General features: G+C 40.1%; 1 protein-coding gene across 20 annotated transcripts in view; it reads right to left on the minus strand.

The window, feature by feature from the left end:
* The window catches only part of CEP41 (centrosomal protein 41), a 48,996-nt gene that overhangs the window by 21,188 nt on the left and 8,666 nt on the right, over positions 1 to 19,142 (minus strand). For 4 of the 20 annotated variants that reach the window (XM_017875077.1, XM_017875070.1, XM_017875085.1 and 1 more), the window contains exon 2: positions 10,412 to 10,475. In XM_017875077.1, coding sequence (XP_017730566.1) covers positions 10,412 to 10,475 — 64 coding nt within the window. The other 16 variants (XM_017875087.1, XM_017875080.1, XM_017875071.1 and 13 more) reach the window with 14 other exon arrangements.

A 19,142-nucleotide genomic window follows, 5' to 3' on the forward strand; every position in this document is an offset into this window, starting at 1 on the left:
TGGTTTGGAGGTTTTCAGACTTAAAAAACTCAGCCAGGAACCTTCTGGTTTCCAACTAAATTCTAGCTGTCACGCCAGGGGCTATTATTTTTTACTGGGTGTGCTTTGATTTGATTCAATTCAATGCAGCAAGCTCTTTCTGGTATGGCAAAAGGAAAACATTCAAAATAATTTCTCATTTCTAAAACTGTGCTCCTAGCTTTTTAAGCCTGGAGAGGATCTCGTCAGATGCAGCCCCAGTATCAGATAAAAGAAATGCTTTCAATTAATAGTAGCGTGAACTGACATTTTCAAGGACTATTCTGAACTTTTCTTCACATTTGGGTGAGAGGTAGAAAAAGAAACTCCTTGCTCTGAAACCCAAAATACATTTTAAAAAAAACAACTTATTTCTTTGGCTATTATTAAATCTTTACCATGAATTCACCATGGAATAAAATCTACCATTGTTTTCCTTTTCTTTTCTTTTTTTTGGTCTTAAGACACACACTCTCTGTATCCAGGACCAGAAAGGAGGATTCAGAGTAGGCCTGGACCTGGAAGTTCCAAGAGAAATGAAGGCAGTCAGGGCTACTAGGAAGGCCTAAGCCTTCTCAAGAGGGACGCTGACTACCTCTCAGAAGAGGCTCAAATCACCAAGATTAGAACCAAATACAGTCTTTCTTAGGTTCTTCAGACTGCAATTGACCTGAGATGTGACCAGATCTTCAGAGCAGAAGCCACGATTTCTTCCTGGACACACACATCTCTCCTGCCCACTGCAACTCTGAACTCAGGCGTGGACCTGCCTGGTCAATACAATGGGGGAAGAAGACGGCAAATCAATATCCTGTTCAGCTTCCCAAGTCTCGTTCTTAAAATATTTTACCCAGTAGCTTTAGGTTATATGTCCCTGAGTCACCCACAGTTGCGTGTTATTGACGTGGCAGGTAGTTTCTTTCAGCTAGGGAAGCTTTAGGCAATCTAGTCAGAAAATGAGGGACAAAAAGGATCACCTGATTTGTCTGATGGCATGGCAAGTTAGTAACTAAGCCAGGATTCTCATTTCCAACCTCCTGAAAAACACATCTTTTCTTGTTGTGTTGTAAAAAACCACAATTAATCATGAGGTAAATTTGTAGGAAATGCTACTTCCTTAATAGTGAGAGGTGGGGATCATCTTGTGTTGTAAATTCCCTGAGGAATGGAAAACACTAGTAGCCAATCTTATTTATCCAGTCTTTATTATTGAAACACTGCATTTCCAAACCACAACCTTATTCATCCAGTCTTTATTATTGAAACACTGCATTTCCAAACCACAACCTTATTCATCCAGTCTTTATTATTGAAACACTGCATTTCCAAACCACAGTGGTTTCCACTAACAAAGTGTCTACACTTCATTTCTCCATTAATTACAAACATTTCAGGGTAATTACACTTAACACTTTATCTTGTATCAGCTGACCCTCACCACAATGTAGGGAGGTAGGCCATCACGCCCACTATTTGTTTTCTTCCTAAAGGAGAAGGCTGAGAAACAAACGTTTTTTGCAGAATTATACAAATATTTGGTGAAATTCAGAACAAATCTGAGAGGACTACTGATGAGTTCTTTTCACTACAGACATTCATTCTATCCAAGAATGGGGAAAAAAGGAGAATGGAGGATTTCTTCCTTGTTTTAATTGGACAAATGAGATAGCAGGATGGCTGACACAAAATACCCCTAAAATGGTTTGAGAAATTATGAAAAGTGGCATTTTATCCCACTTTGTAAACTGCTTATATCTTAACTACGTAGCCTATCTTACTGTATCTAATTGCATCTGAAAATAGTTTCTGACTACCTTTTAAAAAGATTGGAAATGAATCCATTTCATAATTCACTTATTTATAAACATGGCTTTGTTTCATACAAAAGGAGCCTAAAAGACTATCCAAGAACCAATTTTTTTTTTAATTGAAATTACACATTACTGCCAGATACATTTTCCCAGATAAGACTTTTTGATCAAAAAGAAAAAAAAAAAGTCAGTGGCTCCCCATTGTGTCCTAACTAAAGCTGAAACTCCTTGCTGTAGCACTGGACACCAACTCACTACTTCTTAATGTTGCCTTAATTACTTAACTTGACAAACTCTTGGTCTTCCATTCTCTAACGTATCACCTTGCCACATACTCATAATAGCCCACCCAGCAGGAATTGACCTTCCCCTCCTCTGAGCTTCTACAGCACTCGGCTTACAACTCACAAGGCATTTATCACTGTATTGTCTTACCTACCTTACTAGACAGAAAGCCAAAGACTATTTATGGGCACGTACACACACACACACACACACACACACAACACGCATGCGTGCACAATCTTTATCCCTTCCATTGTCTAGCATAGGAGACACTAAAAAATATTTGCTGAATGATGGTCAGGTGCACTGGCTCATGCCTGTAATCCCAGCATGTTGGGAGGCTGAGGAGGCAGGATTGCTTGAGCACAGGAGTTCCAGACCAGCCTGGGCAATATAGTGAGACCTTGTCTCTACAAAACACACACATACACACAAATTAGCCAGGCATGGTGGTGCATCCCTGTAGTCCCAGCTACTTGAGAGGTTGAGGTAGGAGTATCACCTGAGTCCTAGAAGGGGAGGTTGCAGTGAGCAAGAATGTGCCACTGCACTACAATGTGGGTGACAGAGTGAGACTCTATCTCAAGAAAAAAAAAAAAAAGCCAGGCGTGGTAGCTCACATCTGTAATCCCAGCACTTTGGGAGGCTGAGGTGGAAGGATTGCTCGAGGCCAGGAGTTCAAGACCACCCTGGCCAACAGTGAGAGCCCCATCTGTATAAAAAATAAAGAAATAAAGAAATAAATAGGCTGGGCGTGGTGGCTCATGCCTGTAATCCCAGCACTTTGGGAGGCCAAGGCGGGAGGATCATGAGGTCAGGAGTTCGAGACCAGTCTGACCAATATTAAATAGTAAATTTATATTTACAAATTACTAATTTATAAATAATAAATAGTAAAACCCCATCTCTACTAAAAATATAAAAATTAGCCAGGCATGGTAGTGTGCACCTGTAGTCCCAGGTACTCAGGAGGCTGAGGCAGAAGAATCGCTTGAACCCGGGAGGCAGAGGTTGCAGTGAGCCGAGATCCCACCACTGCACTCTAGCTTGGGCAACAGAGCGAGACTTCGTCTCAATAAATAAATAAATAAATAAAAAGGAAAAATATACATTTGCTGAATGAAATGAACGAAATATACTATGGAGATCTACTATCTGAGAAATCCTTATAATGAGTTATTTTATAATGCAAATACTTCCCAATTTGGTCTGAGTTTCTGCATACCTGATTTTCTTTAAACTATGTACAACTTGACTTATACACAGCATATGTTATGTGCTACATATATGACTCATATTGCTTCACAACTTAAGCAACCTAGAAATGTATAAGGTAGAATTTAGCTTCTACTTTGTTTACTTACAACTAAAGTTCTGATAAAAGATATATAACAAAACTTTACAATTAGACTCAAGAGGAAGAAATAAGCCAACTATATCAATAGTGCTATGCAAAGACAGAGTACAACTGATTAAATGAATGAGTTATTCATTAGATTTTTTCCATTGTTTTCCTATAATTTAATAACATTATTTATACAGAGCCAATAAGAAAAGCAAGTGATTTTGTGCAGCAGTAATCTAAAGTAGATGAGATTTATAAGGCACGAACTCAGTTGCTAAGAGACAACTCCATGGCTTTATTTTTCTTCAATATTTCCCTCCTCTATGGAGAAGTTCTCTTGGCTCGGAAGAGCAGAAAGCATGAAAAGAGGCACAGTGGTCCTTTGTTAACCTCAATAAGTGATATGTGTGTATAGTGCTTTCTGGTTTATAAAAGCCTTTCACATACATTTCTTCCTTTGACGGAAGGAACAGAATTAAACAACAAATAAAAATGAAGAGTGCCTAGTCTATAATGAGTTTGATGCTTACAATCAAGGCTATTAGCAAATATTCAGGAAAAGTAAAGCCTAAAGAAGAAAAGAGGGAATGAATAGTTTGTCTAGAGATAATAAAAGGAAGGTGAATTTTTAAAAAGACAAAAATAAGGCTAGAAAAGACTGAGTGCAGACAGCCTACAGAATTTCAGAAAGCGAAAGAAACTGGAAATTAGATTGAGTATAGACAGAAATGAAAGGACAACGCAGCCAATGAAAGGCGATGGGGACTAACAAAGGGAGAGCCCTGCGGTTTGGCAAGTGTCCCTTAATCAGCCTGCGGTGCTGCAAAACAGAAACCCAGAGAGGGTGCTTGAGAATATACAAGAACCCTGCGGTGCTGACTGAACAAAACGCAGCCAGGGATTTCATCAGAAGCATAATCCATTCATGGCACAGTCTGGCAGTGCTGGGGAGCTGGTAAGACACACACAGGCACCTATGGAACAAAAGAAATATTTGAAGTTCAAAATAATTCTGAGATTTCTAGCCATGGCCGCACATCAGTGTTTGAGTTCATATGAGAAGCAGAGCCAGAGGTAGAAAAACAAAAAAATAATCTTTACCCAGGAGGAAGATAGCAGTCTTTGAAGAACTCAGTAGAAGGTGATTTGGGTGAAGGCAGGAGATATCACGAAATTCTTGATTTCTTGTGATTACTCTGAATTGCTTGCTGTTTGGTAAGAAAAGATGAAAGACCCATCTATTTAGCCTAAAAATGAGAAATGCTTACTCATTCCTGTGCCTATTTTCAATGCTCTGACTGCACAGCTTAAAAGCATACCACAGGTAGAAACTCCGTACTCTTACTTGGGCTATAAGGTCCCTTTTCTGTTTTCTTAACTCTTCATCCTTTTCACCTCATGACACTCATACAATGATACAATGTGGATACAATGCTGGGTTTGGGTTGATCCAGGCCCTGTTGGCTACCCAAAGGGCTGTAGGGATCTGTGTCTTGGCACGTAACACATAGGCTGCTGCACACCCGGTAGAAAACTTTTTCTGAATACACAGGGAGGTAAGTCACAAAAACACACAGAAATATAGGCATTAAAATAAAAATCTCTCCCCTAAATTGACTTTAGAATAATTTCTAAATTTGAAACAAAAAAAAAAATTGAACACTAGAATAAGATTTCTCTCCCACACTGACTTTAAAATACTGTGAGTTTTAAGCAATGAAACATACTTTGGCCCTTCCAAAAGCTTTACAAGACTAGTTTGGGAGACTTCTGCTTCCAGAAAGATGGGGTAGATGTACTTAGCTATTCCTCCAGCTAAGAAAAAGAAAACCCTCGACAACCCACAGAATGGGAGAAAATATTTGCAAATCATATTACTGACAAGACTCTAGTATCCAGAATATATAAAACAACTCTGTTTTATTTTTATTTTTTGGAGACGGAGTCTTGCTCTGTCACCCAGGCTGGAGTGCAGTGGCGCAATCTTGGCTCACTGCAACCTCTGTCTCCTGGGTTCAAGCAATTCTTCTGCCTCAGCTTCCCGAGGAGCTGGGACTACAGGTGCACGCTGCCACGCCTGGCTAATTTTTTTGTATTTTAGTAGAGACGGGGTTTCATCATGTTGCCCAGACTAGTCTTGAATTCCTGAGCTAAGGCAATCCACCTGCCTTGGCCTCCCAAAGGGATTACAGGTGTGAGCCACTGTGCCCGGCCAAAAGAACTCTTATAACTCAACAAATAAGAAGAAAAATAACCCAAAGTAAATATGGACAAATGATTTGAATAGACATTTCTCCATAGGAGATATACAAATGCCAAAAAGGACATAAAAAGGTGCTCAAACATTATTGGTCATTAGGAACATGCAAATCAAAGCCATAATAATATACCATTTCATGCCCACACACACAAAAAATATACCATACCATGCTACAAAAATGGTAATCAAAACGATGAACAATAACAAGCATTGGTGATGATGTGGAGAAAATAGAGCCCTCCTACATTGCTGCTGGGAATGTGAAGTGGTGTGGCTGCTGTGGAAAACAGTTTGGCAGTTCCTCAAAAAATTAGACACACAGTTACCATATGAAAAGCAATTCAAGTCCTAGGTATATGCCCAAGAGAATTAAAAACACATGTTCACACAAAAATTTGTACACTGATGTTCTTAGCAGCACTATGTCCAGTAAGTGTAAACAACCTAAATGTCCATCAACTGATGAGTGGGTAAACAAAATGTGGAACAGCTATACAACAGAAGATTATTTGATAATAAAAAGGAGTAAAGAACTGACACATGCTACAACATAGATGAATCTTGAAAACATTTCACTAAGTGAAAGAAGCCAGACATCAAAGGCTACATCCTGTACGACTGCATCTACATGAAATGTTCAGAATAGACAAATCCATAGATACAGAAAGCAGATTAGTGGTTACTCAACATAGTAAATATGTCAATTCTCCCCATGTTGATAAACAGGCTTAATGCAACTCCTATCAAAATCACAGCATTTAAAAAGTAAATGTAAATATGATTATTCTAAAATTTATATGGAAAGGCAGGGGAATTAAAATAGCTAAAATAACTGTATAAAGAAAAAGAAAGGCTGGGCACTGTAGAACACGCCTGTAATTTCAGCACTTTGGGAGGCCGAGGCGGGTGAATCACTTGAGGTCAGGCGTTCATGACCAGCCTGGCCAATATGGTAGAACCTCATCTCTACCAAAAAATACAAAAATATGAACCGGGCATGGTGGCGCCCGCCTGTGGTCCCAGCTACTTGGGAGGCTGAGGTGGGAGAATTGCTTGAGCCCGGGAAGTAGTGGTTACAGTGGGCCGAGATCACACCACTGCACTCCAGCCTGGGCTACAGAGTAAGCCTCTTGTCTCAAAAAAAAAAAAAAAAAAAAGAAAGTGGGCATAGTCAGTCTAACCAATTTTAAGTATCCAATTTACTATACAGCTATAGTAATCAATACTATGGTATTGGCAGAAGGCAGACACATGCATCATGGGATCAGAATAGAGAACCCAGAAATAGACCCACATAAATATGCCCAACTGATTTTTGACAAAGGTGAACACAAAATTAAATGGAGAAAAGGTAACCTTTTTAACAAATGGCACCAGACCAAATGAATATCCATAAGCAAAACTTAATCTTGATGTGAGTCACATCTCTTATATAAAAATTACCTCAAAGTTTATCATGAACTTAAACATAAAACTTTTAGAAAAAAAATCATGATAGAAAAAAAAAAAAATCATTGAGATCGAGGCCAGGCAAAGACTTTTTAGACTAGACAACAAAATCATGATCCATAAAAGGAAAAGCTGATAAAATGGACCTCATCAAAATTAAAAACTTTTGTTCTTCCAAAGACCCTGTTAGGACGATGAAAAGACAAGTTATGAACTAGGAAAAAATATTTGCAAACCGCATATCTGACAAAGGACTAGTAGCTAGAATGTATAAGGAGCTCTCAAAACGCAACAGTAAAAAAGCAACTAAACTAATTAGAACATAGGCAAAAGATATGAACAGGTATTTCACCAAAGAAAGTATACAGAAATCAAATAAGCACATGAAAAGATATTCACCATTACCACAGGGAAATGCAAATTAAAACTGCAATGGGCTGGGTGCGGTGGCTCAGGCTTGTAATCCCAGCCAAGGCGGGTGGATCACTTGAGGCAGGAGTTTGAGACAAGCCTGGCCAACATGACGAAACCCTATCTCTACTAAAAGTACAAAAATTAGCCAGGCATGGTGGTGAGCACCTGTAATTCCAGCTACTTGAAAGGCTAAGGCAGGAGAATTGCCTGAACCCGGGAGGCAGAGGTTGCAGTGAGCCAAGATCATGCCACTGCACTCCAGCCTGGGTGACGGGGTAAGATTCTGTCTCAAAAAACAAAACAAAACAAAAGAAAACTGCAATGACATATGCCACCATACAGCTATCAGAACGGCCAAAATAAAAGCTGGTGACAACACCAAATGCTGACAAGGATGTGGAGAAAATGAATCATTCATCCATTGCTGGTGGGAATGTAAAATGGTACAGTCACTTTAAAAAACAGCTTGGCATTTTCTCAAAAAACTACATGGGCAACTACATTCTGACCAGCAATTGTACTCCTGAGCACTTAACCCAGAGAAATGAAGATTTAGGTTCAAACAAAACTATGTGCATGAGTGTTTATAGCACTTTTACTTTAATAACCAAAAAGTGGAAACAACCCCGATGTCCTTCAACAAGTGAACGGTTAATTAAACCTGGTACATTCATATCAGAGAATACCAGCTGTTAATAAAATGGAACAAATTACTGATACGTGCAACAACCTGGATGAATATCCAGAAAATTATGCTAAGTGAAAAAGCCAATCCAAAAGGTTGCATACTGTATGATTCCACTTATACAGCATTTGTGAAATGACAAAATTACAGCAGTGTAGAACAGACTGGTGATTGCAGGGGCTAAGAAAGGGGTGGGAGTAGAAAGTGGATGTGGCTATAAAAGGGCAACATAAGGAATCCGTGTGGTGATGGAAATGTTCTGTATCTTGACTATATGTATCAAATGTCAATATCACAGTTGTGATAGTGCATTATAGTTTTGCAAAATGTTACCTCTATGGGAAACTGGATAAAGTACACATGGAATCTTTCTGCATTATTGTCTACAAAATATATATGCATCTACAATTATGTTGAAATTAAAAGTTTAACAAAAAAGCCAGTTTAAAAATCTCAGGATATAAAAGGACATACGTATTTAATATATATTATAAAAAGCAGATATACTTTTATCTCAAAATCAAAAAAATGAAATTAATCTTAGGCACCATTATTGAGTCAAATTCTGGTTATGAATTGAGAAATTAAAGAGGAAGAAGGGACCTGTCCTTCACAAATCCCAGTTCAATTTCCAGAAGAAAAAAAAAAAAAAAAAAAAAACTATGAAGGCATAGACAAATCTATATATCTGAAATAAACCTCAGCTCTTAACGTTTTAATTATAAGAAAGCATACAGATTCCAAAAGAAATTCCTTCCTTTATAGTAGTCTATAAAATAATATTTAGACTCCTCAGAAAAAATACAGCATTTTAAATCTAGGTGCTTACCTCACAGAATCACTTACTTCAGAAGCATGGATCACAGTTGCAATTAGGGGTTAGATGGGTAGAGACGAAAGAGTTGAGGGTTTTTGTGGCAGAAGAAACAAGGCTTGGGGGAAATACAGGAACAGTACGGCCTAAGAAACAGTACACCAGACTTGGCACCAGATCTCCAATATTGACTTCCTCATCCTGTATATAATCCTAGTTCTATCTCCTTTATTGAACTCCGAATAAATCACAAAATCCCCGTGCCACAATTTCCTCCTCTTCTAAGACAGAGATAATATTTTCACCTGCCCATCAAACAGGATATTTGCAAGGATAAATATCTGTACGGCATGGAAATGTCGGAATGAAGGGTACCAAGAAATAGCAATCTGCAAATGAGGTGAATTTAAAACACTGAATTTAAGTCTATTTTATATGAAGAAACCAATGATTTTTTGAAGGAGACTGGAGAAAGAGAAACAAAATAAACAAAATGATTTAAACCAAGTCAACATCGTCATTTACTTTTCTCAATTGTCTTGAGGTTGCTGGTGGAAAATTCGGTATTGCTAAAGGCATACAGTACCCCAATCCACTAGCGAAACCATTTTAATCACGTGAATTTTCCACAGCAGGCTTTAAAAGGTTGACAAAAACAAAAACAAACAACCAAAACCCCACAAGACGGAAAATCCATTAGGGTCTGTGCAGCAGTCTATCACAACACTGAAAAATGGGAACAGCGTGGAAATAAGCAGTTCATTTTACCTGCACTGCAGCACTAATTAAATTCTGACTGGTATTTCGGTTACTCATTCAAGTCTGTCTGCCTCCACTTGGATCTAAACTCTTTAACTAGAAAAAAAAAAAAACACAATTCATACTCATCTTTACATCTCTCATGGTCCATAACTTGGCATATGGTCAGCACTTTGCAAACACTGCATTGAACAAATATGCATGTGTCTAATCTATTACTGCCAGTTTAAAGGAATATACTTAAAGTATTCCAAAATAGAGGCTGACCTCCTGATATTTATTTAGCTAAAGCCCTGAAACTTATTGAACAATGGTTTTGATTTCTAGAATTTCATTTTCTCAGTTTACAATATTTCTTATGTGGTAAGGAATAATAAGCTAAATTATGTAAATATAAATTTTACTGATACTCTGAAAACATCTTTCAAGGATAAATCCTGAGCCCAGAAAGACGTCAGGCAAAATAGTTAGAAACTTTTAGCTGTGATTTATACCAGATATGTAGGGTTGCTTTCTGTCAATAATTAGCTATTGGATTTTTTTAAATTCTAATTTTCTAATCTTTACTCACCAGTGTCCAGTCTTGATTTGACATGCTGGTATCTTGGGTTCTGTGGTATCCTTTTCATCAGATACTAAAAAACAAGGAAATTCACAATTAACTGGGCTAATGTAAGGATAAGGGTGGTAAAGTCAGGAGTCAGATACTCAAAAAATGGAAAAAAAAAAAAAAGGTAAAATTTCTTAGAAATTAAAGATGGGGCCAGGCATGGTGGCTCACGCCTGTAATCCCTGCACTTTGGGAGGCCAAGGTCGGCGGGTCACCTAAGGTCAGGAGTTTGAAGTCAGCCTGGCCAACACGGTGAAACTCCATCTCTACTAAAAATACAAAAATTAGCCAGGCATGGTGATGGGCGCCTGTAGTTCCAGCTACTCTGGAGGCTGAGGCAGGAGAATCGCTTGAACCCGGAAGGCAGAGGCTCCAGTGAGGTAAGATTATGCCGCTGCACTCCAGCCTGGGTGACAGAGCCAGGCTCCAACTCAAAAAAAGAAAAAAAAAGAAAAAAAAAAAAAGATGGAATGAGCTCCAGAGGTCCAACTGTCTTTTCAACATAGGATTTTTTTCGACAACATTTCCATAGCTGAATATATTTATCTTGTTTCTGTCAGAAAACTTCCATATTTCGTCAAACTCATCTCAGAGCACTACATGATAAGAAGAAAAAAAAAAAGCTCCTAAAAAATTATTTCTTGGCCGGGGGCCATGGCTCATGCCTGCAATCCCAACACTTTGGGAGGCTGAGGCAGGTGGATCACAAGGTCAGGAGATCGAGACCATTCTGGCCAACACGGTGGAACCCTATCTCCACTAAAAATACAAAAATTAGCCGGGCGTGGTGATGCGCACCTATAGTCCCAGCTACTTGGGAGGCTGAGGTAGAAGAATCACTTGAACCCAGGAGGCAGAGGTTGTGGTGAGTTGAGATCGCGCCACTGCACTCCAGCCTGGGTGATAGAGCGAGGCTCTGTCTCAAAAAAATAAAAAAACATATTTCTTACATTGAGCCCAAATCAGTCTTTCTAATTTTCTTTCAGTCCACTGCTACAACCCACTGTAAGTCATCTGCCTCTGTCTCAAGAAATCTGTTAAGATGACCAAAGGCAGTCATCCTGACCCTGTTTCATTTCACTTTCTTTATGATGGTTTCTTGGCCATTTTCTCTGGACACCCCTGAGATTTTATCCATCTCTCCCCTGCAGGGATCCAGCCCTAAGCACAGTGCTAAAGATGTGGGCAGGCCAGGCCCCAGGTGGGCAGGCTCCCGCTGCTCCCAAGTCTGTAGCTCCAGGGATGTCGACCATGGCATCTGCTCTCATGGCAGCTGAGGCTCACCTGGGGCTCAGTGCAAGTTTAGGTTCAGCAAAAATGCATATGTCAGGTCTCCTTTGTGCTGCTCTCTGGTAGTTAACTCTTTGAATCCAAGCATAAGACATTAACCCACATTAAATTACAGTGGCAATTGTGAAAGCCATTAAGTGAGGAGAAGCTAATGAATAAAGGTATCATGAAATAGTGCTTTCTTGCTCAGGCCTTTTTCTGGCCTGCAGGTATGAAAGTCCTTTCCTCAATAACAGGTAGCTGTGGAATATGAAATTACCGCAATGCCTTTTCGGCTTTATCTTCTGCCACCCTTCCTCATGTTCCCATGCTGAAGTTGCTGGGAATGTCTCCTTAATGCAGCACACTCATTCAGGTTGCCAGTCTCTGCAGATGTCTGCCTAGAATGCCTTTCCTTCACTACTCCTTGGGCAAAATGTATTTCCTCTGTAAAGCTATCCAGTACAGAACTAGGCACTTTCTTCTCCCTGGCTCCCAGAATACTCACAGCCCGCTCCATTGTTTAAACCTCAATCTTCTTCCCTAGTCTAGGATTTCCCTGAAGGCAGGGGCAATGACTTACTCATATTTGCATTTGCTTAGGACCTAGTGCATGGTAAGTACATTTATTGATATTCAGTGAATAAGTGAATACCGAAAATGAAGATTGTACTACAGCAACTATCTGGTTCCTTAGATGAGAACATCGGACTTACAAAAACTGCATCCTTTGCCTTTGAAAACAGTTAACCACCGCATACTCTGTCGGGAGGATTGCAAAATAAACATTTACCTATAAAATAATGGTTCAAATGACCCACAAAGCATACAAACAATATGGGATACTTTAGTGTCTTACAAAATATCTGTTGGCCAGAGTTTTAGATTTCAGGACCAGGGAGAATTTTTTAAAACTAGAGGCACCTACAGTTATCACCTTTTAATATTGCCAAGGGCATAAAAAAACAAAACCAAAGCAAAAGCCTCACAACATCTGCTATTTTAACATCTAAAAGGTAAGGGAAAAAAAAAGCCCAGAGTGAAAGGGTCAGTCCTTCAGTGTCATTAAAAACCATTCATGACATTGTGATTTTCACTTCGCCCCAAGCAAGTCACAGCTTTATCATCAACTCTTAGCATCTGTCCTCAGATTGTGTTTGGAACCATTGAGCTATTTTATCCTTAGAAAAAGGTTGGAAAGCTTGTTTCTCCAAATGATCAGTAACTTGTCTATATGAGAAAGTAATTTGTCTATATGAGAAAATCAGTAACTTGTCTACATGAGAAAATAACACCAATTTCAATTTCTTCCCTAGAGGAAGACAGAGCAGATTCTTGAGCAGAAGATGGAAACCATCCAAAGACCGAAAAGTGGGACTTCAATACAAACTCCCCAGAGACAGACAATATCATGGCAAAATGAAACTAACAAAGAAAAAAACAGGGGAAGTATGTGTCTGGTAAATTGAGTCAAGTAATGCTAATACTAGATTGCAGTTATCTTAGGCTAAGGGATTTTTTTCCTGCACTCTGTACTTTTTTTTATCATTTCTATACTCTATTTCCTGTTTTACTTTTGTTTTGTTTTTCCCATTAGTTTCCTAGCAAAGTTTCTTTTAAAAATTCCAGGCTAGTCTCTGCTGAACCAAGGGGATTTGTCCATACCTAAGCCAAAATAGCTAAGAAGTGAGGGTGTCTCTGGGGACCAGGTGTGGTGGCAGCAGAATGATGAGGGGAGAGAGTGTGGACAGCTGCAGTGGCTGAGCCCTTCCCGCCCCCGGTTTTCCCTTACATAGACTAATGAGAAATCCATATGCTGCAGGAGAAAAAATGTAGTTTCTTTTCTGTGTTCCCACTGCAGTCCAATTTCTTGTTCCTGTCTTTCTAGTACCAACCGCAATGTAAAACTATTTGTGCTCCACTGCAAGCCGAGCACCATAGATTTTTATGGGATGGACATACTTTTTTTTCTTTAAAATTCTTGCTTTGTGGGGTGACTGCTTCTTGACCTACTGACCAACTGGCTTTCTTTCAATTACATAAACAGGATGGAATGGTGGAAAGTGAAGAAGCTGAAAAAAGAAGCTGTTTTCAAGGAAGACTGTTCATTGAACAAAGACTTATTGAGCACCAACCATTCATTCAGTGGACATTTACTGAGTGCCTACTAGGGGCAAGCCTCTGTGCTGAGGACAGAGAGGTGAAAAACACAGTCTTTGCCATCCAGCTTTCACTGACTGCTGGGCAGACAGACAAGGGATAAACAGACATGAGGCTGCATGAGGAACAAGGAAAGGGAAGGAGGGGGTGTGACAAAAGCACATCAGATTGACATCTAATCCAGGTTAAAAGAGTCAAGAACTGTTTCTTGAAGGGTCACTTCTGAGCTGAATTCTGAGGGTTAAGGAGGTTAGTCAAGCTAAAGGAGTAGTGGGTGGGAGCTACGGGGTTTCTGGCAAGGGAAAAGCATGGCGAAAGAGTGGAGTCTCGAGGGAGTACCAACAGTTTTCAGCAATCTAACAGTAACTGGCCTGCTTGGAGCACAGCGGGAAATATGGGGACAAACGACGCTGGAGAGGCAGCAGGGGCAGACCACAAACAGCCTCGCATACATGTTTAAAAAAAACTTGGGTTTCATCCTATAGATCAGTGGATCTCAAAAAGGTACCATTTTGCTCCTTGTACCCCCAGAAACATCTGTCAATGTCTAGAGGCATTTTTGGTTGTCCCAACTGGGTGGTAGGAGGTGCTACTGGCATCTTAGTGGGTAGAGGCCAGGGTGCTGCTAAATACCCTACAATTACAGACAGCCCCACCACAAGGAATGAGCCCAAATGCCAATAGTGCCCAGGGTGGTGAAGATGATGAGGGGGTCACTGGATAAGTTTGAAGGAGGAGTGACAAGATTATATTTCTGTTTTAGAAAGGTGACCCTGGGAGCAATATGGAGAATATGAGTCAAGAAAGGAGGCATGAAAATCAGTTGAAAGGCTGTTGTGCTAAGAGGATCTGTAGTCCTAAGGAAGTGGCAATAAAGATGAAGAGACCGTTTCAAGAAATCTTTAAAATGTTAAATCAATATAATTTAAAATTGACTCATGTAGTAACAGGACAGTGATACCATTCTCCAAAAAAGGGAGTTAAGAAGGAAGCACATATTAAAAACATAATATGGTCAGTTGGAGCATGCTGAGTATGAGATATCTGTGGCTTGTCCAAAATGGAACTATCGGCCGGGCACAGTGGCTCACACCTGTAATCCCATTAATTTGGGAGGCTGAGGTGGGAGGATCACTTGAGCCCAGGAGTTCAAGACCAGCCTGGGCAACACAGGAAGACTTTGCTTCCACAAAAAAAAATAAAAAATAAAAAATAAATTAGCTGGGCATGGTGGCATGTGACTGTGGTCCCAGCTGCTTGGCAGGCTGGGGTAGGAAGATCCCTTGAGCCCAGGTCAAGGCTGCAGTGAGCCATGTTCTTGCCACTGCAATCCAGCCTGTGTGACGGAGCGACATTCTTGCTAAAAAAGAACCCCAAAAAACAAAATGGAAGTATCTAGTTGTCTATTTGGGTCTAGAAATCAGGAGAGATACCTGGGCTAGAAAAAAACAAGATTTGGTAGTTGTCAGCATACAGGCAGCAGAGGAAGCCGTGGAAATGGACAAAATCATCCTGGGGAGAGTGCAGACTGAAAACCCCAACATTTAAGGTCAGGTGGGGGAGAGGCACCTTGGATGAAACTCAGAAGAGGCCATACAAAAGTGGGTCATGAAAATTAAATCAGGAAGAAGGGAGTGGCCAACAGTGAACAATGCTGTCAAGTCAGAGAACAAGAGGTCAAGTATGAACAAGTGAACAAGAATGCTGTTCAGGTAAGAGACCAAGAGAAAAGTGAATTTGAATGTAGCACACCAGGACACTGTTGATGGCCCTGGTGGAAGCAGCTATGGCAAACTGGTGGGGCAGATGCAAAAAACAGCAGGTCAAGCATATGAGAGGCGAAGGAGGAAAGAGGACAGTAGCTGGATGATCTTTTCTTTTTCCCTTAAGATTTTCCCTTAAGAGAGTTGCTAAGGAATAATCTCTGTTGTTGTTATTTTGTTTTGGAAAAAAAAAAAAAAAAAAAAAAGGAGAGACTTGAGGATGTATACAGGCTAATGGGCAAGATAAGAGAGTTTGAAAATAGTATGGAGAGAGTGGGAGAGGATGAGGTCCAGAGCCCAGACAGCAGGGTCAACTTTGGATCTATTTAAGATATAAGATAGGTAGGTGGTCAGAATGAAGTTCATCTGGAAGAGGCAGGACGTTGAGAAAGTTCATGTTTGTGGTATCATTACAGGGCTCTTTAAAAACAACCAAAAATGTCAAAGACTGTTTGAGGGTTTACATAAAAGAAAATGTCCTCCCTGTCTAACCACCACACCCCAGCTATTTCACTTCTACGTGACTTTCAAGACCCAGGGCAAACTTATCTTCTGGGAAGATTCCTCTGAAGGCCTCAGTGAAATGGAAATCTCTTCCTTGACTGAATATTCCCAGTTCTTTGTACCATTCACACTTCTTACTTCCTGCACTTGGGACAGGGGCTCTATCTTGTACAACTCTGTACCTACTACAAGACCCTCTGCTAATGAAACAGCAGTAAGTACCTGCCAAATGAAGACCTGAGCAACATATGTAGTGTGCATGCTGGTGCCACGTGGGCAGCACGGACATCAAGGGCTCTAGGGAGGAATGTCAAAGGAGATTGCTCATCCACTGGGGGTGATAAGAAATACTTCATGGAAGAACGGACACTGGAGCTATGTTTTAAGGGTTGACCTTCTGTGGATAAAAAAGATGGGAAGGAGGAATGGCAAAAGTATTCCAAGTGGAGCAATTTTTAATAGCAAAGCCACTTTAAAAACAAGTTTAAAGAACAACAAATTGTTCTATTTGCTGGAGATGACTTAACAACAACAAGAAACATGGTAATGCTGCTAACATTTATTGAACACTCACTATTATCATCAGGCACTAAGCATTTTACCTACATTATCTCATTCCCCACAACCACTGTACATCTTCACTCCAGCAAGAGTTCTTAATATGGGGTCCACTGATGGGATTTAGGAAGTCCATGAGTCTCATGACACTATGCAAACTTTTGTGTATGTGTATTTTTCTGGGGAAAGGGTCCTTGGTTTTAACCAAATTTTCAGAGGGGTATGTAGCCCCAAAAGAGTTAAGAATAATTGGTATATGGAACCCTGTGATATAAGACTGGACAGAGACAGGTAGGCTGCACGTGGAGAAGCCTGAATGTAGGCTGAGTGGTCTGGACTAGGTCCTGAAGGCAATGGAAAGTGCCAAAAAAACCGAGCTGTGAGCTACACAATCTCATCAGTATTTTGGAAGATTATTAACATATGCAAAGTAAGACTGGACTTTGTGAACACACGGATGTTGGAGAAGAAGGGGTAAGAATGAGAAGTCAAAGATGGGATTTTTCTGAAGGAAAATATCGAAAAATGAATGAGCTTTTCAAGACTTTCCATCTCTCTCAAATGGGACTCACAAAGTTGTTTGTATTTCAACTGCAACATATGTAATAATATTTACACTTAAAAGATTTTAAAAAATACCATTATACATTTTGTTCAGACTGTCTACTTATTTTCTATGGAGAGAAAGCCCATAAAATGAAGAGAATGGGTACCAGTTTTACTACAGCCACATGTAAGGAAATCTCACATTTAAAATAGGCCTTTTAGAGAACTTTTCAAAATGGGATTTTAACCTGGTCTAATTACCCTGATCTCAAACACCAACCTTGACCCATGTCTCCATGTGCAGCAGCCCCTACTTTCTCAGCAGCTACCACCTGTAGCAGATTGTATTTTTCAAGATAGCCACAAAAAAATTTCCCATCCCACTTACACTATGACGTTACACCCCTCCCACTGAGGGAAGGGCTTCTGTTTCCTCTCCTGAATCTGGAGGGGCCTGTGACTATGAGGGAAGCAGTGTCAGATGACTTTTGAGGCTACATCATAAAAGGCAGTACAGCTTCCATCCACCTGGTTCTCTTGGGACACTTGGGGCCACACAGTCTGTGGTATTTTCTTATGGCAGCCCACAGAACTCAGCAGCTATGCTGTGAGGAAGGCCAAGCCACATAAAAAAGGCTATTCGTAGGTGATATGGCCAACAGCCCCAGCTCAGGTCGCAGAAAACAGATTGTATCAGTGCCCTAACATGTAAATGAAGCCTTCAAGATAACGCTAGCCCTAGCTCCTGTCTGTCTGCAAAACCACATGAGAAATCCCAGTCTAGCTGAGCCAAGTCAACTTTCAGAATTATAAAAGCTAATAATAAATGACTATTATTGTTTTAAGCCACTAAACATGGGGTGATTCATTATAAACCAATATGTAATTGGAACATGACCCACCCTTATTCCCTTCTAGCCAAGCTCCTTGAAAGAAAGAAATCTACACTGGGTATTTTGTACCTTACTCTTCCATCCACTGCAACATGGCTGCTGTCCCCACATTCTACTGAGGTTCCTATGGCACTAAACAACATCAGCGATCCCCTAGCTGCTAAATATAATGGACATTTAACAGTCCTTAACTTACTTTAGCTTTCTATGCCATATGACACTGTTACAGATCCTCTTCAGTTTCCATTCCCTTGGTTTCAGTGACATCTTTCTCCCCTGATTCTCCATTAACAAATGGATCATTCCTCTGTCAGCCATTTAATTATTGTGTTCTCAGGATTCCAACTTCTCAATCTGTAAGTTCTCCGTGGACTAACACTTAGGCTTAATTCCATGTATATGTTTCTGATTTCCAAATACTGAACCTTAGCCTTGACTTCTCTTCTGCAGTTCAGATGTGTATTCATTTACTCGTTCAATAAGTATTTATGAAACAACTATTGTATGCCAGCCAATGGAACAATGCAGACAAGGTCTCTATTTTATGGTCTTGTAAGTATGCCCAAAAAAATAAATAAAATACAGATTATGACCTATGGGGTGGAGACAGCCAAATGAATGAATGCATCTAATGTCACTCCTTAAAGCTTCAATAAAACCTCATTAAAAAGATATTATTTTAGGGACATATAGCCCCAAAAATAGAGTGGGAGAAGTGACAGCAATAGAGCACTAGAATTCTGAAATCTACAAAGTCAATCAACAAGTGAAAATGCCTTGATGGACTCAAGGTACCTGAAGACTATGTATGGGGCAATAGGGAAGACAAAGAACAAATTCTTAAAAGGCTGAGGCATTGACAGCCTTAGGCAGCTCCAGAAGTGGGGAGTAGAAGGAGTGGTTGGAACAAAAGCTGGTTAAAGGCCTAAGGGCCTTTGAGAAGCAGCTGGATCTCCAAATCCCTCTCTCTCTGTGCTACCCACTGGATGACTGCCTCTG

This window comes from Rhinopithecus bieti, unplaced genomic scaffold, assembly GCF_001698545.2.
Source record: "Rhinopithecus bieti isolate Rb0 unplaced genomic scaffold, ASM169854v2 scaffold_8783, whole genome shotgun sequence".
In the NCBI taxonomy this organism is placed as follows: Eukaryota; Metazoa; Chordata; class Mammalia; order Primates; family Cercopithecidae; genus Rhinopithecus; species Rhinopithecus bieti.